This window comes from Poeciliopsis prolifica, unplaced genomic scaffold (assembly GCF_027474105.1).
Source record: "Poeciliopsis prolifica strain line A6 unplaced genomic scaffold, Auburn_PproV2 SCAFFOLD037, whole genome shotgun sequence".
NCBI lineage: Eukaryota > Metazoa > Chordata > Actinopteri > Cyprinodontiformes > Poeciliidae > Poeciliopsis > Poeciliopsis prolifica.
Genome location: NW_026562412.1, coordinates 5663297 through 5685952, shown reverse-complemented (window position 1 = coordinate 5685952; position 22656 = coordinate 5663297). Strand labels below are relative to the sequence as shown.

General features: G+C 40.0%; 2 protein-coding genes and 2 long non-coding RNA genes across 4 annotated transcripts; 1 reads left to right on the top strand and 3 right to left on the bottom strand.

Annotated features, from left to right (window-relative positions):
* Nucleotides 1–1266: 1266 nt before the first annotated feature.
* Nucleotides 1267–5686, bottom strand: LOC129374886 (G-protein coupled receptor 135). The gene is made up of 2 exons (XM_055053574.1): nucleotides 4762–5686; nucleotides 1267–4048 (listed from the first exon to the last, which is right to left on the bottom strand). Exons 1-2 carry the CDS (start codon nucleotides 4854–4856, stop codon nucleotides 2689–2691), a joined length of 1455 nt encoding a protein of 484 aa, XP_054909549.1. The 5' UTR covers nucleotides 4857–5686; the 3' UTR covers nucleotides 1267–2688.
* A 6341-nt stretch (nucleotides 5687–12027) lies between these two features.
* On the bottom strand, nucleotides 12028–14487 carry LOC129374810 (uncharacterized). The gene is made up of 4 exons (XR_008607545.1): nucleotides 12910–14487; nucleotides 12683–12820; nucleotides 12454–12612; nucleotides 12028–12333 (listed from the first exon to the last, which is right to left on the bottom strand). It is a non-coding gene; the product is annotated as an uncharacterized LOC129374810 (long non-coding RNA).
* A 98-nt stretch (nucleotides 14488–14585) lies between these two features.
* On the bottom strand, nucleotides 14586–16791 carry LOC129374817 (uncharacterized). Its single transcript, XR_008607548.1, has 3 exons — nucleotides 16543–16791; nucleotides 16278–16462; nucleotides 14586–16193 (listed from the first exon to the last, which is right to left on the bottom strand). It is a non-coding gene; the product is annotated as an uncharacterized LOC129374817 (long non-coding RNA).
* A 1066-nt stretch (nucleotides 16792–17857) lies between these two features.
* On the top strand, nucleotides 17858–22476 carry jkamp (jnk1/mapk8 associated membrane protein). The gene is made up of 7 exons (XM_055053498.1): nucleotides 17858–17960; nucleotides 19193–19272; nucleotides 19886–20040; nucleotides 20204–20410; nucleotides 20740–20921; nucleotides 20997–21073; nucleotides 21993–22476. Exons 1-7 carry the CDS (start codon nucleotides 17951–17953, stop codon nucleotides 22209–22211), a joined length of 930 nt encoding a protein of 309 aa, XP_054909473.1. The 5' UTR covers nucleotides 17858–17950; the 3' UTR covers nucleotides 22212–22476.
* Nucleotides 22477–22656: the final 180 nt, after the last annotated feature.

The following is a 22656-nucleotide window of genomic DNA, read 5'->3' as shown; positions in this document are numbered from 1 at the left end:
TTATGAAGCTTGGTGACATTCCAACAACGTTTATCTGATCCTGCAGGAGGAAAAGTTGCTCTGTCTTCAGGAAGAAGGTCACTCAAATTCACAGTTAAGGATCAGAGCAGAGCCAGTTTTTCCAGGATGAAAACACCAACCTGATGCTGGGCCTTTACTGGCAGAGGCAGAGGTGACCAGTTCAACCAGCAGCTTTCCAGGAGCTAAGCAGGTATCAAACACCAACTGACCTGACTGGACTCATAAATAAAATCCAAAACATACAACAACTCACAAAAGAAAAGTGGAACCATATTATGTAAAATGAAAGATTGATTCATGATTAAAATTCCAAGTTTAAACCTTCCACTTTCACTGTGGAGCCTACAGAGAAAAAAAAAAGTAATATCGGTGGGAGATTTATGAATTAATTCTCTTAGGTCATATTAAAAATCTTTATGAGCTGCAAATATTACATAACTGGTAAAAAAAAGAATTTTGGAAAAATACTGTGAGATGGAACATTTGTTGTCATTAAAAAACAATTGTATTGCTGTAGTTTCTGAATTAATGACAAGAAAAATAAGTCTAAAGGTACATTCAAAAAATTTAGCTCGTTAACTATTGCAAGCTAAATATGCTAACTCCTTATTGCTACATATGTAGCTTTAACAGACTAACTTGAAATTTACTTTTGGTCAGTATTGTTATTGATAAAATAGGACACATTTTATCTTGTAAACTACATCAACTCTTTAATCGACTGGTATTTGGAAGCTGCTCTGTGAGAAAGAACATATTTTTCCGAGTTTTCCATGTCAAAGTGATGCAACTCAACTGCCAAATATGGAAAGAAAGAACCGTTCCTGGTTAGCATGTTGTCCTGCTGGGCTAATATTTGCTGTGAAGTGCAACTTCAACACTGATTTAATGTTTTTTTAAAATTAATTTATTCTGGTAGATAAATACATCTGTTCTATCAAATCAACAATATTTGGCCAATAGCATCACCCTGCGATTAAATCCTACTTTGCTCAGACTCATAGTTTGAAGTTTGGGACTTGAAACTTGAAAAAAATATCAGTGTTGTGTTTGATAAAATCCTTAAAATATGACAGATTGGGACAAATGACGCCTTCATTGACCCAGGAAATAATCTTGAATGCCATAAAACTTTCCTTGCACCCATCTCAGTTGTCGCAAAAGGGAGAAGAAGAACTGCTACAAACCTTCAATGTTTGCAGAGAAACTGAGTAGAGACTCTTACAATCTTTTAAAAATCTTTATTGGTAATATTTTAAAGTCACAAATCAATGACAAAAGTTAGTTGTATGAGACAAAACAATGTGTCATAAGAGTCAGTCTTAGTTCATTTTTACTAAAATACTTTCAAATAGTTAAATACTGAATGTTTGTTGTGTCAAAATATGTTTTGAAATGTTTAAAATTCTTCATGCAAAGTAACACTTGTTTCAGCTGAAACGTTGAGGGTCTTTTCCAACACCACAAAAGCAAAACTGGTAACTTTAATTTCAGGCTCCCATTTCAACTCATGAATAATTCAATAATTTGATGCAGTTCCCAAAATTAATTTTTCAAGGGTAAAAATCCAGGAAGTGAACTGGTTTAGTCCACTCTGGAACTATAACCCTTAAATTAAAATTAACCCCAATGACCTTCCTCTTCACATCTGTAGACATTTTTCCTTCATTAACTCTTTTACTTTTCATGTTTTTGATTGTAAGCAAGTTTAATATTTATTTGATCACATTGTTCTTTTTTTGTTTTTAATCTGCAGTCACCAGGAAACCTTTAGATTTCTTTTAGGAAACATTAATTATAAAATAACACAAAACTATCTTTCTTTATGAGTGCATGCTTCAGATGAACAAAAACGGTGTTGATAAATTATGAGATTGATTTGATTTAGGCTAACCAATGAGATTGTTTGTGTTATGGGCACTAAAGTCACTCAAAGCAACTTCAGATGTTTAGTTTTCTGAAGAAACAAGATGGAAAAAAGTCAGTATGTTTGGCAAATTGGAGAGAAGAGAGGTTCAGAGTCCTTTTCCAGATAAATCATGTTCTTAAAATTGTTGTATAAAAGCTGATGAAATCACTGCAAAAGGCCAAAAGTCAAGTTATGAACGGCTCAGATTGTTCTTAAAGCTGCAGTTTGTAACTCTTATGAAAGAAATATGTTTTTTACATATCTGTTAAAACTGTCACCATGTTGTGACAGTTTGTTTAGAAACAGAGAATTTGTGAAAATATTGATAATTATTCTAAAGAAATGCACCACCAAAAACAACCAATCAGAGCCAGGAGGCGGGTGTTAGCACTGTCAATCAACCTCATGAACACGCTAATATTGGAAAAACAACTTACCATTAAAGAAAAACTCTTTATCAGTATCCATGCTAATTAGGATTAATTACTACAGAGAAGAAGCTGTTTTGTAATAAAGAGCAAAGGGGAGTGAGCCTACACTTGTGTGATTGACAGCGCTAAGACCCACCTCCTGGCTCTGATTGGTTGTTTCTAGCTAGCACTATATTAAGTAGAGGAACTTGATTATTTCAGATTATCTGTCTCCTACTATACTGTAACAACACAGTCAAAGTTTCAACTACCTTTCAAAATATATTTTTTTTCTTTTTATATAAACGTTACAGCCTGTAAATTCAAGCCAGAATCTTTCCAACCCGGTCACAGGCTGGTATCGGCTGTCTTTGTCTTCATCTCCCCCCCAGCGTTCGGCAGTGGCGTTGTGTTGTGTTGGGCGTCCCTGCAGAAGAACACGACCGGGTTCTTGCAGGCCCACATGGCCACCTCACCTCCTGCTGCGGTCACTCCCGTTTTTCCCGGGCTAGAACTCGACAGCCGGGTGTTGTTGGGCCCGGCTCGGCTCACGTAGCGGTCCCTGATCCTCTCTGCCTGGTTTAGCCGGACCTCTCGGTTCCGGCCCTGGCTGGACAGGTAGGCGGCAATGTTTCTGGTTCGGTAGCCCTCCTGTCGGCTGCGGCCCAACAGCATGCCGATGTTGGGGTTCCTCAGGGCGTAGATCAGGGGGTTGATGGCGCCGTTGGCCCACGTCATCCAGATGGCGACCGTGTCCATGGCCGGGTTGAACCTGTAGTTCCCGATGGCCGTAACCAGGCCCATCAGGCAGTACGGCCCCCAGCAGCAGATGATGAACACGATCATAATCAGAACCGTGGTGGCTGTTCTCATCTCGCTGTAGAAGCGCAGCAGGTAAGCGTAGGTGGTGACGGGCCGAACCCGGATCTCAGAGAGGCGGACCGTTTTACAAATGTTGTAGTGGCAGAAGCACATGAGGGAGAACGGCAGCAGATAGCACATGACGATCAGGCAGATGCTGTACGCTGTCCCAACACTGGTACCCCCTGGGTGGAAGACATACATGCAGTGGTAGAAACCTCGCTTATGGACTCCTGATGTGGTTCGGACAAGCAGATACCCGGGTAGCGAGAGAACCACCGCCGTTAGCCACACGGCCACCAGCAGCTGGGTGGCTTTCTGGCGCCCGATCTTGGCCTGAGGCTGCCGGACAATGGCGTAGTACCGGTCAAAAGAGATCAGCGTCATGGTGAGCGTAGAGATAATCCCAAAGCAGGTGTTGAAGAAGCCGTTGGCCACGCAGAAGGCATCGCCGAACATCCAGACGCCATCTTTGCTGAAGAGCATGATGAAGGAGAAGGGGAGGCAAAGCACGGCTGTTAGGAAGTCCGACAGTGACAGCGACATGATGAAGGCGTTGGTCACCGTTCGCAGCTGTCTGTGTTTGATGATGACTACGACCACCGCCGAGTTACCCAGACTGGACAGGAGGAAGATGAAGACCAGCACCAGAGCCTGAGCCACGACCCCCACGCCCTGAAGGGCCGAGTTCCCGGCGACCACGGCGCTCAGAACCGCTGCGGTCGACGGCGACTGGACCTCGCCGAAGTCGGTGCCCCTCTGCTCCCGGAGGGCCGAGAGGTTTCCCGACGTTCCCACGACAGCCTGCGTGGTGGCCGTCGTTAGGCCGGTTACTATGGAGACGACCCTGGAGACACATCCATAAGAGATGGAGAAATTAAACAAATACTGATCTCTAACTTCCAGAGACTGGTAAAGTTCCCAAAACCTGTAAGCAAGTAAGAGTAGAACTATTTCAACATATTGATCAACCACTGGATTTCTATGCATCAGTCATACCCTTAATACGTCTGTCTAAAAATGCTATATAGTATATGTATAGCAGTATATTATTTTGCATATTTACGGATTTATATTTTTCTGACCAAGTTTTCTTTACTAAATGCTTTAATAACATATTAATATGGTTTGTGTGCATTTTTCTAAATAAAAAAAAAATAAAAAAATTTGCAACTGATAGGAAATTGAAACTGTTTTGTTTCAGGTAGAGATGGAAAACAACAATATAAAAATAGCAAAATTTCAAAGGGAAATTTTAAACTACAGCACCAATATTATATTCTGATTCTGATATTGATTTGGTACTGATATGATCAATATTTTGAATTGATCTGTGCAAGAGTTTATCCTTCAGATGTGCTAAATTGATAATGACAGACCACAAAGAACATATATTGACTGAAAAAAAACCCAATACATTTTATGCAAAATGTACAATTACGCATTACTTTTGCTGGGTAGTAATGTTTGTGAAATATGAAATAGTTTAGTAATCTGGATTAGGTGATTAAATTATGCAAAACCAGATTTTAAAATCAGTTGGATGTTCTGTTGGATCACCTGGGTTCCACAGGTGAGGCAGTAATACTCTGACCCACAGAGTCGGCTGTGTAGTTGGTTCTGGACTGTAGAGCCATGCTAACAGGTAAATCCATTGGGTTTCTGCAGCCAAACTGGTTCCCATCAGCTCACAGTCAGTTCTGCAGCTACTGATCAATTATTGACATCGGTCCAGGCTCAATCATCATCATCCTCCTCCTGCTGCTGCCGACCTTCGTCTCCTGGCAGCAGCTTCCGGATGGAGAGGTCATGGACTGGCGCTGCGATTGATCCGCAGGAGTCCTCATAAAATATAGATGTCCCCACATTTATAAGCAAATCACACAGAATCCCTCAGAACCGGTTTTCATTCAACTGGTGGCTTCGTGTGGACCCGGTCCAGATGTGTGCTGGAACATCTGCAGAGCAGCTCAGATATTTCAGCAGTCATTTCAGAATGAATCAGAACAAAAACAAAAGAAACAGATCTGGATGAGACCCAAACCAGATTGAGCTGAAGCAAAGATCCTGGATCAGAAGCAGGATCTGCACGAGCCAGAACACCGTTCGATCCTGGAGCAGAACCCCATCAGAACCGCACTCAGCTGTTGAAGCGACCCTCCGGGTTAACATTTCCAATCACCTCCATCGATCCGCTCTCGATCACTTCCTGTGTCCGTCATCTCGCTCCGAGTCCAGCGCGCGCGGACCGGATATTACGCTGCGGGCTCCGTTGTGTTTGGATCAACACAGCGGCTGTCTGTACGCTTTTTGATCAAAATAAATAAACAAATGAAAAAGTAAAAAAAAAACCTAAAACCTCCCCTGAGATCCGCCTGAAGCCACGGTCCCCTCCTGAACGCGCTCGCGGCTTTGTGACGGTTGCCACGGTGACCGCTGATGATGCAGATGCTCCGCAGCAAGTCAGATGGCTGCTGGTTCGTCCCCGGTGCTTACTGGTCCACAAACCAGTTCAGACCCAGTCACGTGATTGCATCGGTCACGTGAGCCGCGCTTCGTCGTGTGAAATTTTAATGAGGTCTGGTTCTCTTTGTGGTTTCCATGGTTACATCAGCTGTTGCACCATCTGGACCAGCAGGGGGCGTGTTCTGTAGGATTCTGAATGGTACCATTTGTTTTGGGTCTTGTTTTGCCCTTTACCTTAGCTATTCATTTCGTTGTTTTGTTTTTTTTTTATTCTCATTCGTGCACAAGTTAAAACTTTTACCAAACATCTATAACCCTTTTATGTTCATCACAGTTGCAGCAGTTTGACTTCACGACAGATACATTAGGTTCTCTGTATTTACTTTAACAAGTTGTCACTTTCGTCCTCCAAAGCAAACGGCCCCCAATGAGAAGTTGGCAGCAGTTAGTTGAAATTAATCAAATTAAACATAGCCAACATGAATAAAATTAATGACAGCAGTTAAAAACGTATACAAAACACAGCAAAACTGAACTCACAAAACACTGTATATTATTAAATGTGTGTAAAATAAGTTAAAATACTTATAAATCAGTTTCAGAAAGCAACGGAAAAAAGGGGGAGGAGCTGTCAGTTACTACGGTAACTGTCGGTTGCTATGGTAACCACCAACCGTCAAGGCGAGAAACAAGTTGACTGAACAAAACTAATCAGGAAAAACTTCCCATCTCTAATATAGTTAAAATAAAACCCCATCACACACCCGTTCATCAAAATCAGAGCTTCAAACTAAAAAGTACTTCGTTACTGAACTTGAGTAGATTTTTTTTTTCAGGTTTCTGTACCGAGTATTTATCTTTCTGACGACTTTTTACTTTGACTTCCTGCATTAAGAGAAACGTCTTTACTTTTCGCTCCTTAAATTTTCAGATATCCCTCGTTTTATTTGACGCACAAATTAATGACGTGGACTAAAAAAAAATAATTGTTAAAAACCGAACGCCCAAAAGTGTAATAAATCAAAATCCTTCACTTTTCCTAAATTCCTCCAACGTAGATACCCTGCCACATATGAACTAAGATGTATTGTTTAATTTTCTCCACAATACTAACAATTTTCTGCATTATTTCTGAATGAGCCGTTAAGTGCAAATCTAAATATTGCCAATAGTTTCTCTTGAATCCTATACCACATTCCTGTTATCTTCATCCCATTCTTTCTGACACTTTCCCTCAATATTTGCTCAATTATGCTTTTTTTTCTGATTTGGTTGTACTTACTGTGACTTGTCCTGTTGCCTTTTGCCGTTTTCATTCTCTTAATTCCAATATGTACTGGAACCCAAAATAAATGCAACTGCTAATGTATCCTAAATGAAATCAGTTCTACTATTTGAATGACTTAGACTGGTTAGCGCTCAACAGACAATATGCGGCATCAAGCGTTTCTTCGTCGTTTTCTCTAGGTTCCCGATTGTAGTCTACTGCCCCCTATCTTTGTGGAGGATACTGCAACACTGCGCGTCGAGTATAAATGCAACAGTCAAAGAAGCGCTCCTCGAACCACCTTCAATCTGGACTTTGCAGGGGTCAGAAATCACTCAGCAACAAGACAGAATGGATCGACTTTATTACAAACACTTTTTATGGTTCCAAGATTTGCAAACTTGAAATTAAATTAATTCATGTGAAAATTAAAGTTGTCCCCAATGTTCATCTTCAAGGTTTAACTGTTAAACTTCATCTACCAATGTTTGTCATGTTCAATGTTACATTTATCATATTACCCAGAATATTTAAGGTTGTTCCCAATTTTTTTATTTAATCTCCAATGACACATCTTTGGAACCATGACAGACGAAGGCAGGGCAATCAGGAGGAACGAATGAAGGTACCCAGGTTGACCACAGAAACCAGGGTGGATTAAGAGAACCAGAGTCGATTCAAACGTAGTCTGAAAGCAGCTTCTAATCAGGAAGGCTGAGTTAACTCCACATTTTCATGATTGTATCTGGGATATTTAATGTCCCAATTGCCAAACATCTCTGGAAAAGTTTTGTTGCATTAAACACAGGAGATAAAGTTAAACATCCCAGATGCAATAAACATCAGCAATAACCTTAATCAATAGCAACATTTGAGATAAAAATTACAAACGAGGAATAATATTAAATATCTTGTAAAACATTAAACAGTGGTACTCTGGATAACATTGCCAATATTTAATGTCCCTTTTTCAGTCTCATCTCAAAAGAATCTTCATATCAAAGTTCAACATTCACAACTAAACTTCAAGGAGTTTATGGTTTTATTCATTTTTATTTGAGATTGTGAGAACATTCCTTTAAAGGAAGCAACATCTTCATATCTCCCAAGACCTGAAGGGAACCAAGACGATGGCCGGACAAAGGGAGGGCGAACCAGGACGATGGCCGGACAAAGGGAGGGCGAACCAGGACGATGGCCGGACAAAGGGAGGGCGAACCAGGGTGAAGGCAGGGAACCAGGACAGACGAAGGCAGGGCAACCAGGAGGAACGAATGAAGGGACCCAGGTTGACCACAGAAACCAGGGCGGATTAAGGGAACCAGGGTCGATTCAGACAACTCCACATTTTCATCTCTGATCTTCCCAGTAGAAGCTTGCTCTTCCAGCCTCCATCAGCTCAGTGTGACAAATTTAGTCAAACTGAACAGGTGAAACCATTTTTTAGGTTGTTTGATCTCAAATCTTTCCCCAGAAGTGGCACCTCAGATGAGCGAGTTGTAGTGATTCACCAGTGACCCGTTCAGCTCATGATTGATGGTTCTGGAGTCTGATTGCATCAAGCTGCTGTAGGAAACATGATGAAACTCTCCCTCTGCTCACAGAACAGAATAATAAATTTGAAAAGAGAAAAAAAAAAATCCAATTATTTTTGGATTTTTTTACTGTTACTCTTTGCAACAGTAGACTATTGCAAAGACTGAAAATAAAAACCCAACTCTGGGTGAAGAAACAGCTGAGTGGAGGACAAGAGGGAAGAAATGCCTTTTCAGGTCCTAACAGGAAATAAAACACTGATAACCGAGTAACTCAAAAGGTATTTACAGCCAGAGGTTAGCTTCTCACAATAAATCGATTAATCACATGATAATTAAAACAAGCTCAATAACTTACATGATTTTTCCTCTTCTCCCTCTACCAAAATCTGAAAGACAAAATTCTTCCCTTATTCATTTTAGATATTCAAAATGTCTCCAGTTCCAGTGTTGAATGTTCTAGAATTGAAATTTTAGCAATCAGGAGTCTTCTTGCATTACTTGAAAACGGTCTCAAATCAATCATTTATCACAATAACTTCAGATAAATTTATATGCAAGTTGGATTTCAAGTTTACAGATTTTTGACCAAGTTTGCTTACTCTGACAATTTATTGTCCAGTAAAATTTACCATGACAGTCCTAACAAACAGAAAACACCAACTTGAAAACATTTGAAATATCCTAAACAAATGTGGCCTTAGATACAGCTTTGGTTATGTGTGGAGAACCTTAAATTCTCTTTACCAGATCACAGATAATTTTGTAAAAATTACCAGAGGCACTGTTGCAAATTAAACAGTTTATTGAGCTCACAAAAAAATAGTCAATTCATTTTATTGTACAACATTGACCACACCAAAACCAGAAGTCTATGCTGGCCCTGGAAACCTTACAGCTGAAAACCATAGTTAAAATCCAATTAAATAAAGTTTGACTGCTTGGCAGAGGAATAATAAAATCCAATTAAATATACAAATGTAACTAAGTGCACCTGAGTGTTCCCAAACAAAATAACACTCAAAAAAAATCCCTGGTGAATAAAGCAAAGTAAAGAAAAACTCCCCTTCCACTCGTCTCCTCAATCTAGATAAAACAGCTTGGAACCCAGGGACAACAGAGGACATTTTGTTTTACAAACAAGCCAGAGGGCTGGACAATAAAACTGTCCTTCCCTAGATAAAAAAATAAAGTAAATGCTGTGATCGATAACTATCCAGAAAAGAAATTATAAACTACTACAACACTGAAATTGAAACAAAACTGAAACAGTAGCAGGCCAACCTACACAAAAGAGTTAGACAAGCACCTTGTAACCCAATAATAGCTGCCTTTACTTTCTCTAAAGTGAAACAGTTAACGACACTCTGCACATCTCTCTAGAACCAAGTTACCTGCAACAATCAAGTGGAGGCATCAGATATAATTCAATCCCGCCTCACGCTTAACGTTAAACATAGCTCTGGATGAATCATCAGCCTGGGCTGTGATCCCCTCAGCGATCTACCGGCTTTTAAATGTAAATGCCGATTACCTGTCTCCCTAATAAACCAGCTGTAATCCAACACAGCATCTTCCTTATATCGGCAAGAGGAAGCATGCGCAGCACCACACTTCAGGGACAAGATGCCCCGGTGACGACAAAATTAATAATGTCTCAAAACAAAACTGAAACAAAAAAAAAAAAAAAATAAAAAAAAAAAGCAAGATCAGATTCCATAAAGACTTGTTTAAATCAGGAAAAAAATAAAATAAAACTTAATTTCCATTTGCATAATTTTTCAAGCTCCTTAATTTATCAAGCAATTCATTTGTTGATTATTGCAACAGACCAATCATAAGTACCTTACCTGCTCACATGGGAACATTCCCTCAAAAAAAGCTGCAGAGCATGGCTGAAGGGTCATGAAGGCCATTCATCAGCATCTCACTGCGTTCTTGGGTTAAAGAAAAATCCCTATTTAAAATAAAGCGATCTTAGCCTGGTAGCCCACCAGGTCAGTAACTCAGTGAAAAATCCTGATTCTGTCAATATTTCTAAATGGGCTCTGGGCTGCTCTTGGTCCGATCCCTCACCTAGGAGCCGTCTGCCCTGGTGGACCCGACCCAAGCACAGGCATGAAGCCTCAGACGGCTTCTGGGATCACTGGGACACACAAACCCCTCCACCACGATAAGGTGGCAGCCCAAGGAGGGGAAAAAAATAAGTTACAAAGTTTTATGAACAATGAGTAGCAAAATCTAACCCGTCTATATGAACAGTAGTTGTACAAAACGGTTAACTTTTTGTTCTCAGTTACTTTTCTTTCCATAGAAGCTACACTTGGTTGGTGTTATTGGCTGTGGTCCCTTCCTGGAGGAGCGCATTGATTGACATGATGCTGCCATCACCCAACCGGTCTCCCTCTCCTGCTGTTAACTTGTCACTTCCATGAACATAGAAAGTTCTCCTGATCAGGTGACCCACTGCGTCTCTGCTCAGTCTTCTCTCAGCTCCTTTCAGTCGTGGCAGATGGCTGCTGGTACTGAGCCCAGTTCTGGTTCTGATGGATGTTTCTTCCTGTTAGAGGGGAGTTTTTCTCCCCCGTCACTTCATGCATGGTCTGTGTGAGGGATTACTGTAAAGTCAACAACCTTAACACAAGCCATTTGCTGTTGCCCCCTGCTGGTCAGGAGTGAATGCTGCAAGTCAATGACTCCATGCAATCTGATGGGTTTCCTTTGGTACAAAGCATTTAAACTACTTTAACTGAAAATAATGTATTTATAAGTAGGACCAATTGGAATCTGACTGAATTGAAATGATTTTATTAAATGCCTTGACAACAACACTGTTGTGAATTTTTTGGTATGAAGTTTTGGAGTTGGTTGTTGGGGTTTTGGAGTTGGTTGTTGGGGTTTTGGAGTTGGTTGTTGGGGTTTTGAGTTGGTTGTTGGGGTTTTGAGTTGGTTGTTGGGGTTTTGAGTTGGTTGTTGGGGTTTTGGAGTTGGTTGTTGGGGTTTTGGAGTTGGTTGTTGGGGTTTTGAGTTGGTTGTTGGGGTTTTGAGTTGGTTGTTGGGGTTTTGAGTTGGTTGTTTAAGCGTTCAGTTTTACAGCGAGCCAATTCACAACAAATGTTGCCTCAAAGCACTTTGAAACAATTTTAGTTGAACCACATATTTCACATTACAATAAGCTCAATTACAAAATTAATTCAAATAGTTTATACCAAAAGAAAACCAATCAGATTGCATGGAGTCATTGACTTACAGCACTCAGTCCTCCTGACCAACAGGGGGCAACAGCAACTGACTTGTGTTGAGTTGTTGACTTTACAACAATCCCTCATACAGACCATGCATGAAGTGACAGGGGAGACAAACTCTTTAACAGGAAGAAACATGATCCGTCAGAACCAGAACCGGGCTCAGTACCAGCAGCCATCTGCCACGACTGACGAGAGCTGAGAGAAGACAGAAGAACTTTCTATGTTCATGGAAGTGACAAGTTAATAGCAGGAGAGGGAGACCAGTTAGGTGATGGCAGCATCATGTCAATCATGCGCTCCTCCAGGAAGGGACCACAGCCAATAATAACACCAAATCAAGTGTAGCTTCTATGGAGAGAATAAACAAATAGTTGAAATAAATAATGTGGTGGTCCATAAAAATGCAAAAACACATTCTAACAGACTGATAAACAATGGATTCTAACATTTAACACTGGAAAACATTTTAAATATCCAAAACAAATAAAATGAAGTCTGCAAAGAGTCTATAAACAAAGTTCTCCTTCTGTCCATGGCGATGAAATCCATTTCCATCTGTGGTTGGGGCCTGGTGATGAATGGCAAAATCAGATGAAAAGATGATCCAGGATGATTCCTGAAGGACAACAGGATATAACCCTTTAACTGAATGAAATCAAACTTGCAAAGTTCTTCTAATTTCCAAGTCAAGTTTTGAGTCAAAGTAGATAACAGGATCAGAAAGCATCCGCCTTACCTGCTGTAAAAAAGAAAGGCTGTTGAGGTCAATGGTAGGGTCACTAAGGTCATCCAATGGGGGGTGAAGTCCTCTTCTGTCCGATGTTCAGGAGAATGATGAACTTCTCCGGTTGATGAAGGGTGAAGTCAGATGGAAAAAGATGGTCCAGGAGGATTCCTAAACAGGACAGAGGATTTAATTCAGAAAGAAACTCAGACTTGTAAATGTGATTTGAACAGAAAAATACCTGCAGCATTCCTTGAGAAAAGTTGTTTAGATCAGTGGTAGGCTCACTAAGGTCATCCATCAGCAAGGGTCGGGGGGCCAAGAAGGCCTTTTCCATCTGTCAGAGGGTCGATTAAGACGGGAGAATCCAGGAGAATACCTGAAGGACCACAGGACGCTGCACCTCAGAATAAAATCGTCACTTTTTAAAAACTTCTACTCGTAAATATCACTTCAACAGCATAATACCTCATGGAAGACTGCTCAGCCCTGTGGTGGGGGTCATTAAGGTCATCCATCACCAGAGACGACCTTAATGAGGGGTGAAGAAAGCCTTTTCTGTTCGTTGATGGCATTTTCCGTCCCGTCGTTCTCACGTGTAGTCCGGGGGTGTCATCTGAAGTGATGAAGCATTTTACACACATTTCCAATACTTTGACATAACATGCATTTCAAACATTACCCAAGATCAGAAGTTAATCCAAAATCCATTCCAGTTACCATATTCATGTTCAGAACACATACATTTCATATATCCTACCGTGTTTTTCCTGCGTCTCCAAGATCTGTTCTGATTGCTGTACCCAAAATCAGAACACCTGCATTTTATATAGCCTACCGTGTTTATGCGCCGAGTGAATCCAAAGTCCATTCCAGTTACCATACCAATGATCAGAACAGCCATCTTTCACATACCGATTTTCCTCCGTGTAATGGCTTGACCGCTTTGTTGCACTAGTTTACCAATTTCCTTGAACTCATCCAATGACTTCAAATTCCTGAGGAGTGGCTGCATCAAGAAACAAGCCACATTTTCCAATGTTGGGTTCAAAGTCCAGTACCATGGCGACCATTTTGATATCCACATTTCCCAAAAGTCTGAGACCATCATGTCTGCAGAGTCTCAATAATGGTTGATCAATTTCCATAGCTTCTCAGTCCAAATACCATGTGGCGTCAACAAGACCTTAAATTTCCCAACCATGAACTCAAAACTACTCTCCATCACTGTAGAACACATTTGATATCCAGATTTCCTAAATGTCTGAAGCCATCGCATGTCTGCACAGTCTCCATCTCAACAAAAACGGTTGTTCAGTTTCCATATCTTCAGTCCAGATACCATGCGGTGTTGACAAGGCCTTAAATTCCCCAACCATGAGCTCAAAACTATTCCCCATCACCACAGATTTACTATGGATGCATGTGGAGAGGAAGCTTCCCTTTAACAAGAAGAGTTCCCAAAAACAAAAAAAATTTAGTTATCAAATATTTGTGAAAAGCTGGGATTTAAAGCAAAGCCCCTCACTGAGGCACCATGTGGCAACAGTGAAAAATAAAAACTTCCCTTTTAATTTTTTTTCCAAGAATATAAATACTTTAATTGTTGAAATTAGTTAAAAGCTACAAAATTAAGCTTAGACAATGCCTTAGACTGAACATGCATGTAGTACAGTGTATAGGACAACCTTCCCTTTAACAGGAAGACTTTCTAGAAAAAAATAAAATAAAAAATTAAACAGTTTTCAAACAGTTAAGTTACCTAAACTTGAGCAATGCCTCATATTGAGGCTCAATGAGGTGACAGTTAAGGAAAACCTTCCCTTTAACAGGAAGACTTTCCAAAGAAAAACCCAAAACTGCACCAGTAGTTTACATTGGTTAATCAAATAGACTAAAGCAAAATCAGCTAAATCCTCATATTGAGGATTCCTGTGGTAACACTGGAGAAAAAAAAAACCCACAAAAAAAACCCCCAAAGAGCTTCCCTTTAACAGGAAGACTTTCCAAAGAAAAACCCAAAACTGCACCAGTAGTTTACATTGGTTAATCAAATAGACTAAAGCAAAATCAGCTAAATCCTCATATTGAGGATTTCTGTGGTAACACTGGAGAAAAAAAAAAAAAACACAAAAAAAAACCCCAAAGAGCTTCCCTTTAACAGGAAGACTTTCCAAAAATAAACCGGTTAAGTTACCTAAACCTCATATTGAGGATTCTTGTGACAATTAAAGAAAAGCTTCCCTTTAACAAGAAGACTTTCCAAAAATTAACACTGCACCAATTGTTTAAAAGTAGAGTAAGCTTAAGCAATGCCTCATATTCAGGAACAATGTGGTGACAGTGAAGGAAAAACTTCCCTTTAACAGAAAGACTTTCCAAAAATTAAACAGTACCAATTAATTTAATTTTTTAGAGTAGAGTAAGCTTAAGCAATTATTCATATTGTGGATCCATGTAATTACAGTGAAGGAAAAACTTCCCTTTAACAGGAAGTATTTCCAAAGATTAACGCTGCATCAATTATTTAAAAGCTGAGTAAGCTAAAGAAATTCCTCAGACTGAGGAAGCATGTAGTGACAGTAGAGAGGAAATGCTTCCTTTTAACAGGAAGAACACTCCAGCAGAACAAGAAGTTGGCTTTGAAAGAAAGGCCATCTGTCACTACCCCCGGGGAATTTGAAAAGAAAGAAGAGAGACAGAAAAAGAAAGAATTGCTCCAGGAGTATTGCTAAAGGAGAAAAAAATTAGTAGCAGTAGAAGCTCCTTCGGTGGCTTTATCTAAGAGAAATAGTTTAGTGAAACAAAAAGTCAGCCAGCAGCTTAGTCTAGGAGATAAACTTGGTTAAAAAAACAAAAACGGACTTAAACACTGAAAGACAGGTGCCACTGGATCATCTAAGAAAAACATGGAGTTAATTTCAGCTGACAACCTGCAAATAAGATCAGTTAGTGTAAACATTAACTCTGACTTCTGATCTTCAGCGCCAGATGATCTCTCCATTGACTGTCGTCCTTAAGAAATGAAATTGCAGAGTCCTCTTGCAGAAGAAATGAAATTGCCGAGTCCTCTTGCAGAAGAAATGAAATTGCCGAGTCCTCTTGCAGAAGAAATGAAATTGCCGAGTCCTCTTGCAGAAGAAATGAAATTGCCGAGTCCTCTTGCAGAAGAAATGAAATTGCCGAGTCCTCTTCCAGAAGAAATTAAATTGCACAAGGAATCTTCTTGGCGCAAAACTAAACTTTTCACTTTATAATTTAAGTTGAACGTAAATAAAATTTGTTTGAGTTATTGAATGATTAAAGTATGGACATCGTCTTCATTTCAAATTGAGATACAAAAAAAAATAAAAGGTATGCATGTTCAAATGGAAAAGACTATTTTCACCCAAATAAAGGCTTATTATGGTGATATTTGGTATGCCTAAGTTGAATGACTTGATTCTAAACTGGAATTGCCAAATACTTGGCAGCTATCTCTAAAGCCCTCCAAAAACTCAAGGATTGCAACAGCAGAATCCTTCTAAGCTCATTGACCCACAGCGGAGTCATACCATAAGGCCGTTAGCCTTCAACAGCACAGCAAAACCCACAACAGCTCCTACCCTGAGATGTCTTCTGGACCCGCCATTGGAACAGTTCTTGACAGATTTAACAAACCTTTGACGGGTTGGGCGGATCCGCCAGGCACCTTGTAGCGATTCCTCAGCTTGACGGAAGCGATCCTCAGCTTCAGTGAAGAGAATCCTCAACTTGATTGAATTAAATTCATAATCGATCAACAATCCTTAGCTTGATTGTAGTACATCCATAAATCAACTGCCAGCAATCCTCACCTTGATTGAAGTAAATCCATAATCGATCTGCTGCTAGCCGTCCTCAGCTTGATTGTAGTACGTCCATAATCGACCTGCTGCTGGTTCCAAACGCCATTTTTGCCTCATTTCAGGGACGCCAGCAGCCACACAAACATGGCGCCGAGACGCCATGGCGGTGTCGCTCCTCTTCTGCTGTTGTTGCTCTATTTTAACACAAAAAAATGGCTTCAATAACTTAAGAAAAACAAACAACTTCGAATGATGTTTCCGACAAATAACTTACCGGAAAGCAAAGGCGGCTATTTGGACTATGGCGTTCCTGCGGCCTGCTCTCCAGCTCAGCGGGTCGGTGTCAAATGACAGCCGCGTCAACGCGAAGATTTTGCGGTAGATCTGCAAACGTTTCTCATCATTTAGGCTGGGCGTAGATTCGGCGTTTTAAGAGATCATAAAAGAAAGTTTTTTTTTCTTAATCCGGCTTCCAGAGGGAATGAATAGCAGAAAGCTGATTCAACGTCTCCGTGCGGCCAGGTGCGAGCCGGATCTTTAATTGAAACGTTCACGTGAAAGCTGCTCCATATTTGTATTCAGAATGGCGCATGCGCCTTACGCTCATGAAAAAAAAAAAAAACATGGCGCCGATGCAAATTATGAACTTGGAAAAAACGATAAAATTTCTCAGTACTTTTCATCCTCTGATCTGGATGTTGCTTCTCAATTCCAGTCCTCCGGCCCCCCTGCTCTGAACGTTTCAGATGCGCCTCTATTCCAGAACAGCTGATTCAAATGATTGCATGACCACAAAGTACTGCAGAAGCCTGTTAATCACCCACTGATTCAATCCAGGTGTGTGGCAGAAGTGAAACACCTGAAACATGCAGGTCGAACGGGGATGGCTTCTGTTTTTTTTTTTAATAGAAACAAAATGTGAGTGGCACATTTGATTCAGAAACACCAATTTGGATAGGAATTTTGAAAAGTAAAAAAAAAAAACCCACAAGTTTACATCAGACTAGCTTCATTGAGTTATTCCGATGTACAAAATATGTGTCAATTTTAGTACTAACGGTGTATCTGCAAATAAAACCAACCAATACGACCCAAAATGTTCTCAAAATGAACTTAAACATGCCTTACCTTTGCTCTACTGAGGTAAAAATGTAAAAGGTTGAAACGCTAAACGTTTTTTATGTACAAATTTCTATTGTAAATAATAATAATTGCATTAGTTATTTTAAGGGTTTAAATCAAAATTCAAGTCAAATTCAAAAATACTTTATTGATACTAAAATGACATTAAGAATACTGACAAGAGTTTCCAATCATCTTTTAACATTTGTATGAATTTATTTTGTTATTTATCCGTTTGTTAGGAACTGAATGTGTTTTCAGTGTCACAACAATAAAGCTATTGTTGTTATTTGTTATAACAAAAAAAAAAACTGTAAAATTTCAACATCTCGATTTTAGTTTCAGGCTTTATAGATTTTTACTGATAAACCAAGTTCATCCAAACTGGATTTTGGAAATCGAGAGAAGGCGATGTTACTCCTGTCCAGATGGGGGCGCTACAGATCCTTCAAGTCGGCTGGAAACAGCAGCAGGCGGAAGTAGGTCGAAGTGTATCAACAGAACCACATTCGCCTGGATTTTTCCCTTTAATTAAATCCTGTTGGATTCTTGTTTGCGCGATGAGTTCGGGTGAGTTTGAGTTTCATTTCCTCTGATCAGCAGTGACGGAACCGGAGCTCCTCGCTCTACTATTTGGACCGTTTAAGGATCAATACTCAGTTAGCATCATCCAAACTTGCTAACCAGAACCAGTATTTGCCATTCGAACAAACGGGCCCTCGGTATGCTGTTCTGGACTTTCTGCTTTATATCTATTTGGGTCTAAATTTATAAAGGAAGAAATACCAAAAAAATCGTTTAATTTATCCGGATCAGGAACCGAAGGACTGGTAAAATATTAACTGCAGTGACGTCACGCACTGCAGAACAGAGCTGCACTTTAAAAGAATCCAAATGAAGTTTGTTTATAAAGCACAAATCTTTGTACCGCAAAACTCGAGGCCCGGGGGCCAAATATGGCCCGCCATTAATAGGCTAGATTGACACATAAACAGAGCCTTCAGGAAAGCAGATTTGTGCCTAAATATCATTTTACAAATCGAATAAAAATAGCCTTGATGAGCTACAAATTAATTTAAAACGATTTTCAATATTATTTAACTTTAAGTAATCATTAAACGCAGACAATATATGATAATATTGTTGTTTTAAGACCATTTTCATGTAATATTATAATTATGAGGCCATTATCTGGAAGACTTGTCCAAAACAAATAAACAGAACAACAGAAACAACAAATAAAATTAATTTTGTCTCTGTACAAAATTGTCCTTCAGAAAATGGGCCAGTTGAGCCCAGAGTGAAAAATTTTATCATCCAGTTGTTGGTGAACAACAATAAATCACGAAAATTAGTGAGCTCAGTTTAATTTACCATGTGATTAATTAATTTATTGCTTATTGGAACAGATGTTCTTGTCAATCTTTCAGGATTTTATGTCGGTCACATTTCTTCCTTGAAGACAGAGTTTAGTATTTTCTGCAACCTCCTTCGAGGTTTTTTCTGTTTGATTTGTGTCTTTTGAAATATTGGTTTGAAAAACGAGAAGCTACTCTTTTGCATCAGTTGGGACTGAGTAACTTGCTAGCTGAAAAGAAATCACCCATGCCTTACTTATCCAGTAGTAAGTAGGCTTTTTGCTTAATTAAATCTGGGGGAAACTTTTTGTTTCCTCCAGATTAAACAGCAGCACATTTTGGCCAGTAGGGGGAGACAATGAGTTGAAATTTAAAAAATAAAAGAGTGTAACCAGCTTCACTTGGGAACCGCAGCATGTTTGACTGTGCTTGTTTGTGTCGTAGGTGTGGCTATGAGCTCCACATGCCCCGGTCTGTACTGCGGTCGGATCATGGTGAATGGGACGGTGGAGGGAGAGTGTGGAGTGAGTACCTAACACCAGCTTTCATGTTTCCAGTCTGAACTGGGTCTGGACCTCTGAGGCTGGGACAGTCTGTTCTTCCTCACTAACAAACAAACCAAATAATCGCCATTGTTTTCTGAGACATTTGTTTTGTCTTTGTGTTTTATTTTTACGATTTTCCCGTGCAGATTTGTTTGTGTGAATGTTTACCCATTAGTCCTGTTGGGAAACGCGTTAATGTGGCTCTAACTCCCAACAGACAGACAGAGTGGGAATTGTTTTTGCTGCCTGTGGTGAAGCCTCATTACACTCGAATTAGAGCTGCATCCTCAGCAGTTTCATTGTTGTCTCTGAAGGTCCAAACCCGGCGGCTCATTTTATTGAAAACTCTAAACATGAACATACGTGCTTCCTAAAGAAAAACCAGTAGGAGTTTGAGTTTGAACGCCTGCTTCACCCTAATCTCCTCATTCTACCTGTGTAAATTCCTAACAAGAAAGTATTTAATAAAACCAATCAAATAATTGCAGAAAAACCTACAGATTAAAAAAATATATTAGACTTTCTGATCTTTCTCTGGTTTCATGAGGTACAAACAGCTTTTTTCTTAAATTGTGATCATTTCTGTCGGGAGGTTTGCCCTCGAGGAGAGCGGGCCAACATTGAGAAGGTCTGCCAGCGCTGCACAGAGTGTCCTGAGCTCTACGACTGGCTCTACCTGGGCTTCATGGCCATGCTGCCGCTGGTGTTGCACTGGTTCTTCATCGAATGGTATTCTGGGAAGAAGAGGTGGGACTGGACAAAGCACAAACCCAAAACCCATTACTGCAGATCAAGTTTCCATTTTTGTGTCTTGTTGAACTAAATTAGTGTTGTTGTGGACAATTCCTGGAGACTGATGATGCAGTAAGAAAATATCCTAAAATAGATTCTCTTTCTGGTGTGTTTGCAGCTCAAGCGCTCTGCTGCAGCACGTCACCGCCATGTTGGAGTGCAGCGTGTCGGCTGTGGTCACTCTGCTGCTCACTGAACCTGTGGGAAAACTCAGTATCCGGTCCTGTCGGGTCCAGATGCTGTCCGACTGGTACACTATGCTGTACAACCCGAGCCCGGACTACATCAACACGTTACACTGCACACAGGAGGCCGTTTACCCACTGTGAGAACACACATGAAAACACACTGCTGGTTAGAAAAGGCAGATTCATTCATATTCAGTTTTCTCAAACACAAGATCAGCCAGGGTCAGAGTTTGAGTGGTCAGAGTTGATTTGAAGGTTTTTGTTCAATGTGACAAAAGGTTTGCACACCGCTCCTCTGAACCCTCTCAGCTCACCAAACTTGAGGTGTTCCTCAGGGGTTTGGTCTTGATCAATTTCTTCTTCTGTTTTAATGCAAAGTTAGTTTGAGCTTAAAAATCTGTCCTATTAAAATATTGATAATCTCATTCTGAGTTTTAAATCTGTTCATGTTGCTGTTGTTGCTCAGCTACACCATAGTGCTAATCTACTACGCCTTCTGCCTGGTCATGATGATGCTGCTGCGCCCCCTGCTGGTGAAGAAGATTGCGTGTGGCCTTGGGAAGACGGACCGCTTCCGGAGCATCTACGCCGCTCTCTACTTCTTCCCGATCGTCACGGTGCTGCAGGCGGTCGGCGGCGGTCTGCTGTGTGAGTGTTTCACTGTTACACAACAACAACGTCAGCAGGATCTGAAGGTTTAATCGGGTTTCCTGTGTGGTGCAGATTATGCCTTTCCCTACATCATACTGGTCCTGTCTCTGGTCACACTGGCTGTTTACATGTCTGCTTCTGAGATTCAGGTAAGGTCTCACCTGTGCAGGTTAGGGCTGGGTTATCAATGGACTTTTGGTTTGGAGAATCTAAATCTTTTTTTTTAACAAATGCATTCTTTGGGTTTCTATGACAGAGTGCTGGAGTCTCATTAAGAAAATAAAAAATAAATACAATTATGAGAGTAAAATCAGAATGTTATATGCACCCCAACTTTCTTCTTGTAATTTTAGTACTTTATTCTTATAACTTAATTTTTCGATTTTCCTTTCAATGTGGCCTGCATTTTGTTCAACAAGCAGGTTTTACAGCTTCTATTAATTTGGACTTTGAATTGATGTCTACACTATGAATACATATCAGGGCCAGTTTTTCTTTCATTGTGAGAATAAAATCATAATGTTAGTCATGGTAACATAAATAATCAAAATAATGTCAATATTAGCAGAATGCATCATAATATTAAGAGAATTATGAGAACCCCAACACAAAAAATGACAAAAAATTAAAATAAGAAACATTGTAAAATTATATTTTGGTGTCATTCTTACAGGTAGTTAAATACTTAATATTTAAACACATTAGCATCAAATTATTATCAATATTGCAAGGCTCTGAAATAAAAATAAAACTTTTTTTCTCATAATTTTAAGATGTTCTGGTGAAATCGCGTCTTAATTCAGCTGATATTGTGACTATATTCTCGTAAATAAATAAACATTCTTGCAGTCTGGCCCTAATACTCCATTGTATAGTTCACAGAAGGGTTGGTTGAAATAAAAACACTTAGAAAATATTTTCTGTCATTTCTATTTTTTGTAATAGGAAGCTCTTAAATCAGATCTGGCATGATATAAACTGATTCTTTTATTCATTTCAAGTGGTGTTAAAATGGTTCAGCAGCATCAAAAACATGTTTAGATGGTAATAATTGTGTTTTCCCTGCAGTCCCTCCAGTCTCTTATCTCTAAGAAGAAGCGCCTGGTGGTTCTGTTCAGCCACTGGCTGCTCCACGGTTATGGGATCATCTCCATCTGCCTCCTGGATAAGCTGGAGCTGTCGCTGCCGCTGCTCGCTCTGGTTCCAGGACCCACGTTGTTCTACATCGCTACGGCCAAGTTCACAGAGCCCACCCGCATCCTCTCCGAGGGCGGCAGCAGGCACTGAGCGCCACCGCCAGGACTGATTTCCATCCTCGCTGCTCATTTAATGTTTAAACTCCGTCTTAATGTAAATGCTGCTCACATGAACCTGTAAAATATTCACTTCTTATTCTTGTTGGGATTAAATGTTCACAAGTTTCACTGATGTTCCTCCAAATTCTGCTGCTCTTCTCTAAAGTTCCCTGTTTCTGTAAATATGTTTATTTGTAAATATCAGTGTATTTATGTTTGCTGGTTATAATTATACGTTTCACAAAAACAAAACTCTTTGTTGCAGTTTTGATTAGGGATGTTCCGATCCAATCGTGTGATCGGAAATCGGGACCAATTGCATGATTTCAGACTCATTGGACTCGGGCGTTACATCCTGATCCTGCCGAGAATAAATATGTACCCAAATAGAAATAACCGTATAATTTGCCAATAGTACTTTTTCAGCAACATAATTT

Excerpts from the sequence above, each read along its gene's own strand:
- jkamp (XM_055053498.1), top strand. Across the intron at positions 20,922-20,996 it reads GGTCGGCGGCGGTCTGCTGT|ATTATGCCTTTCCCTACATC; the intron begins GTGAGTGTTTCA and ends TGTGTGGTGCAG. Across the intron at positions 21,074-21,992 it reads TGTCTGCTTCTGAGATTCAG|TCCCTCCAGTCTCTTATCTC; the intron begins GTAAGGTCTCAC and ends TTTTCCCTGCAG.
- LOC129374886 (XM_055053574.1), bottom strand. The coding sequence starts at position 4,856 with ATGGATTTACCTGTTAGCATGGCTCTACAGTCCAGAACCAACTACACA. Across the intron at positions 4,049-4,761 it reads GCCTCACCTGTGGAACCCAG|GGTCGTCTCCATAGTAACCG; the intron begins GTGATCCAACAG and ends ATGTGTCTCCAG.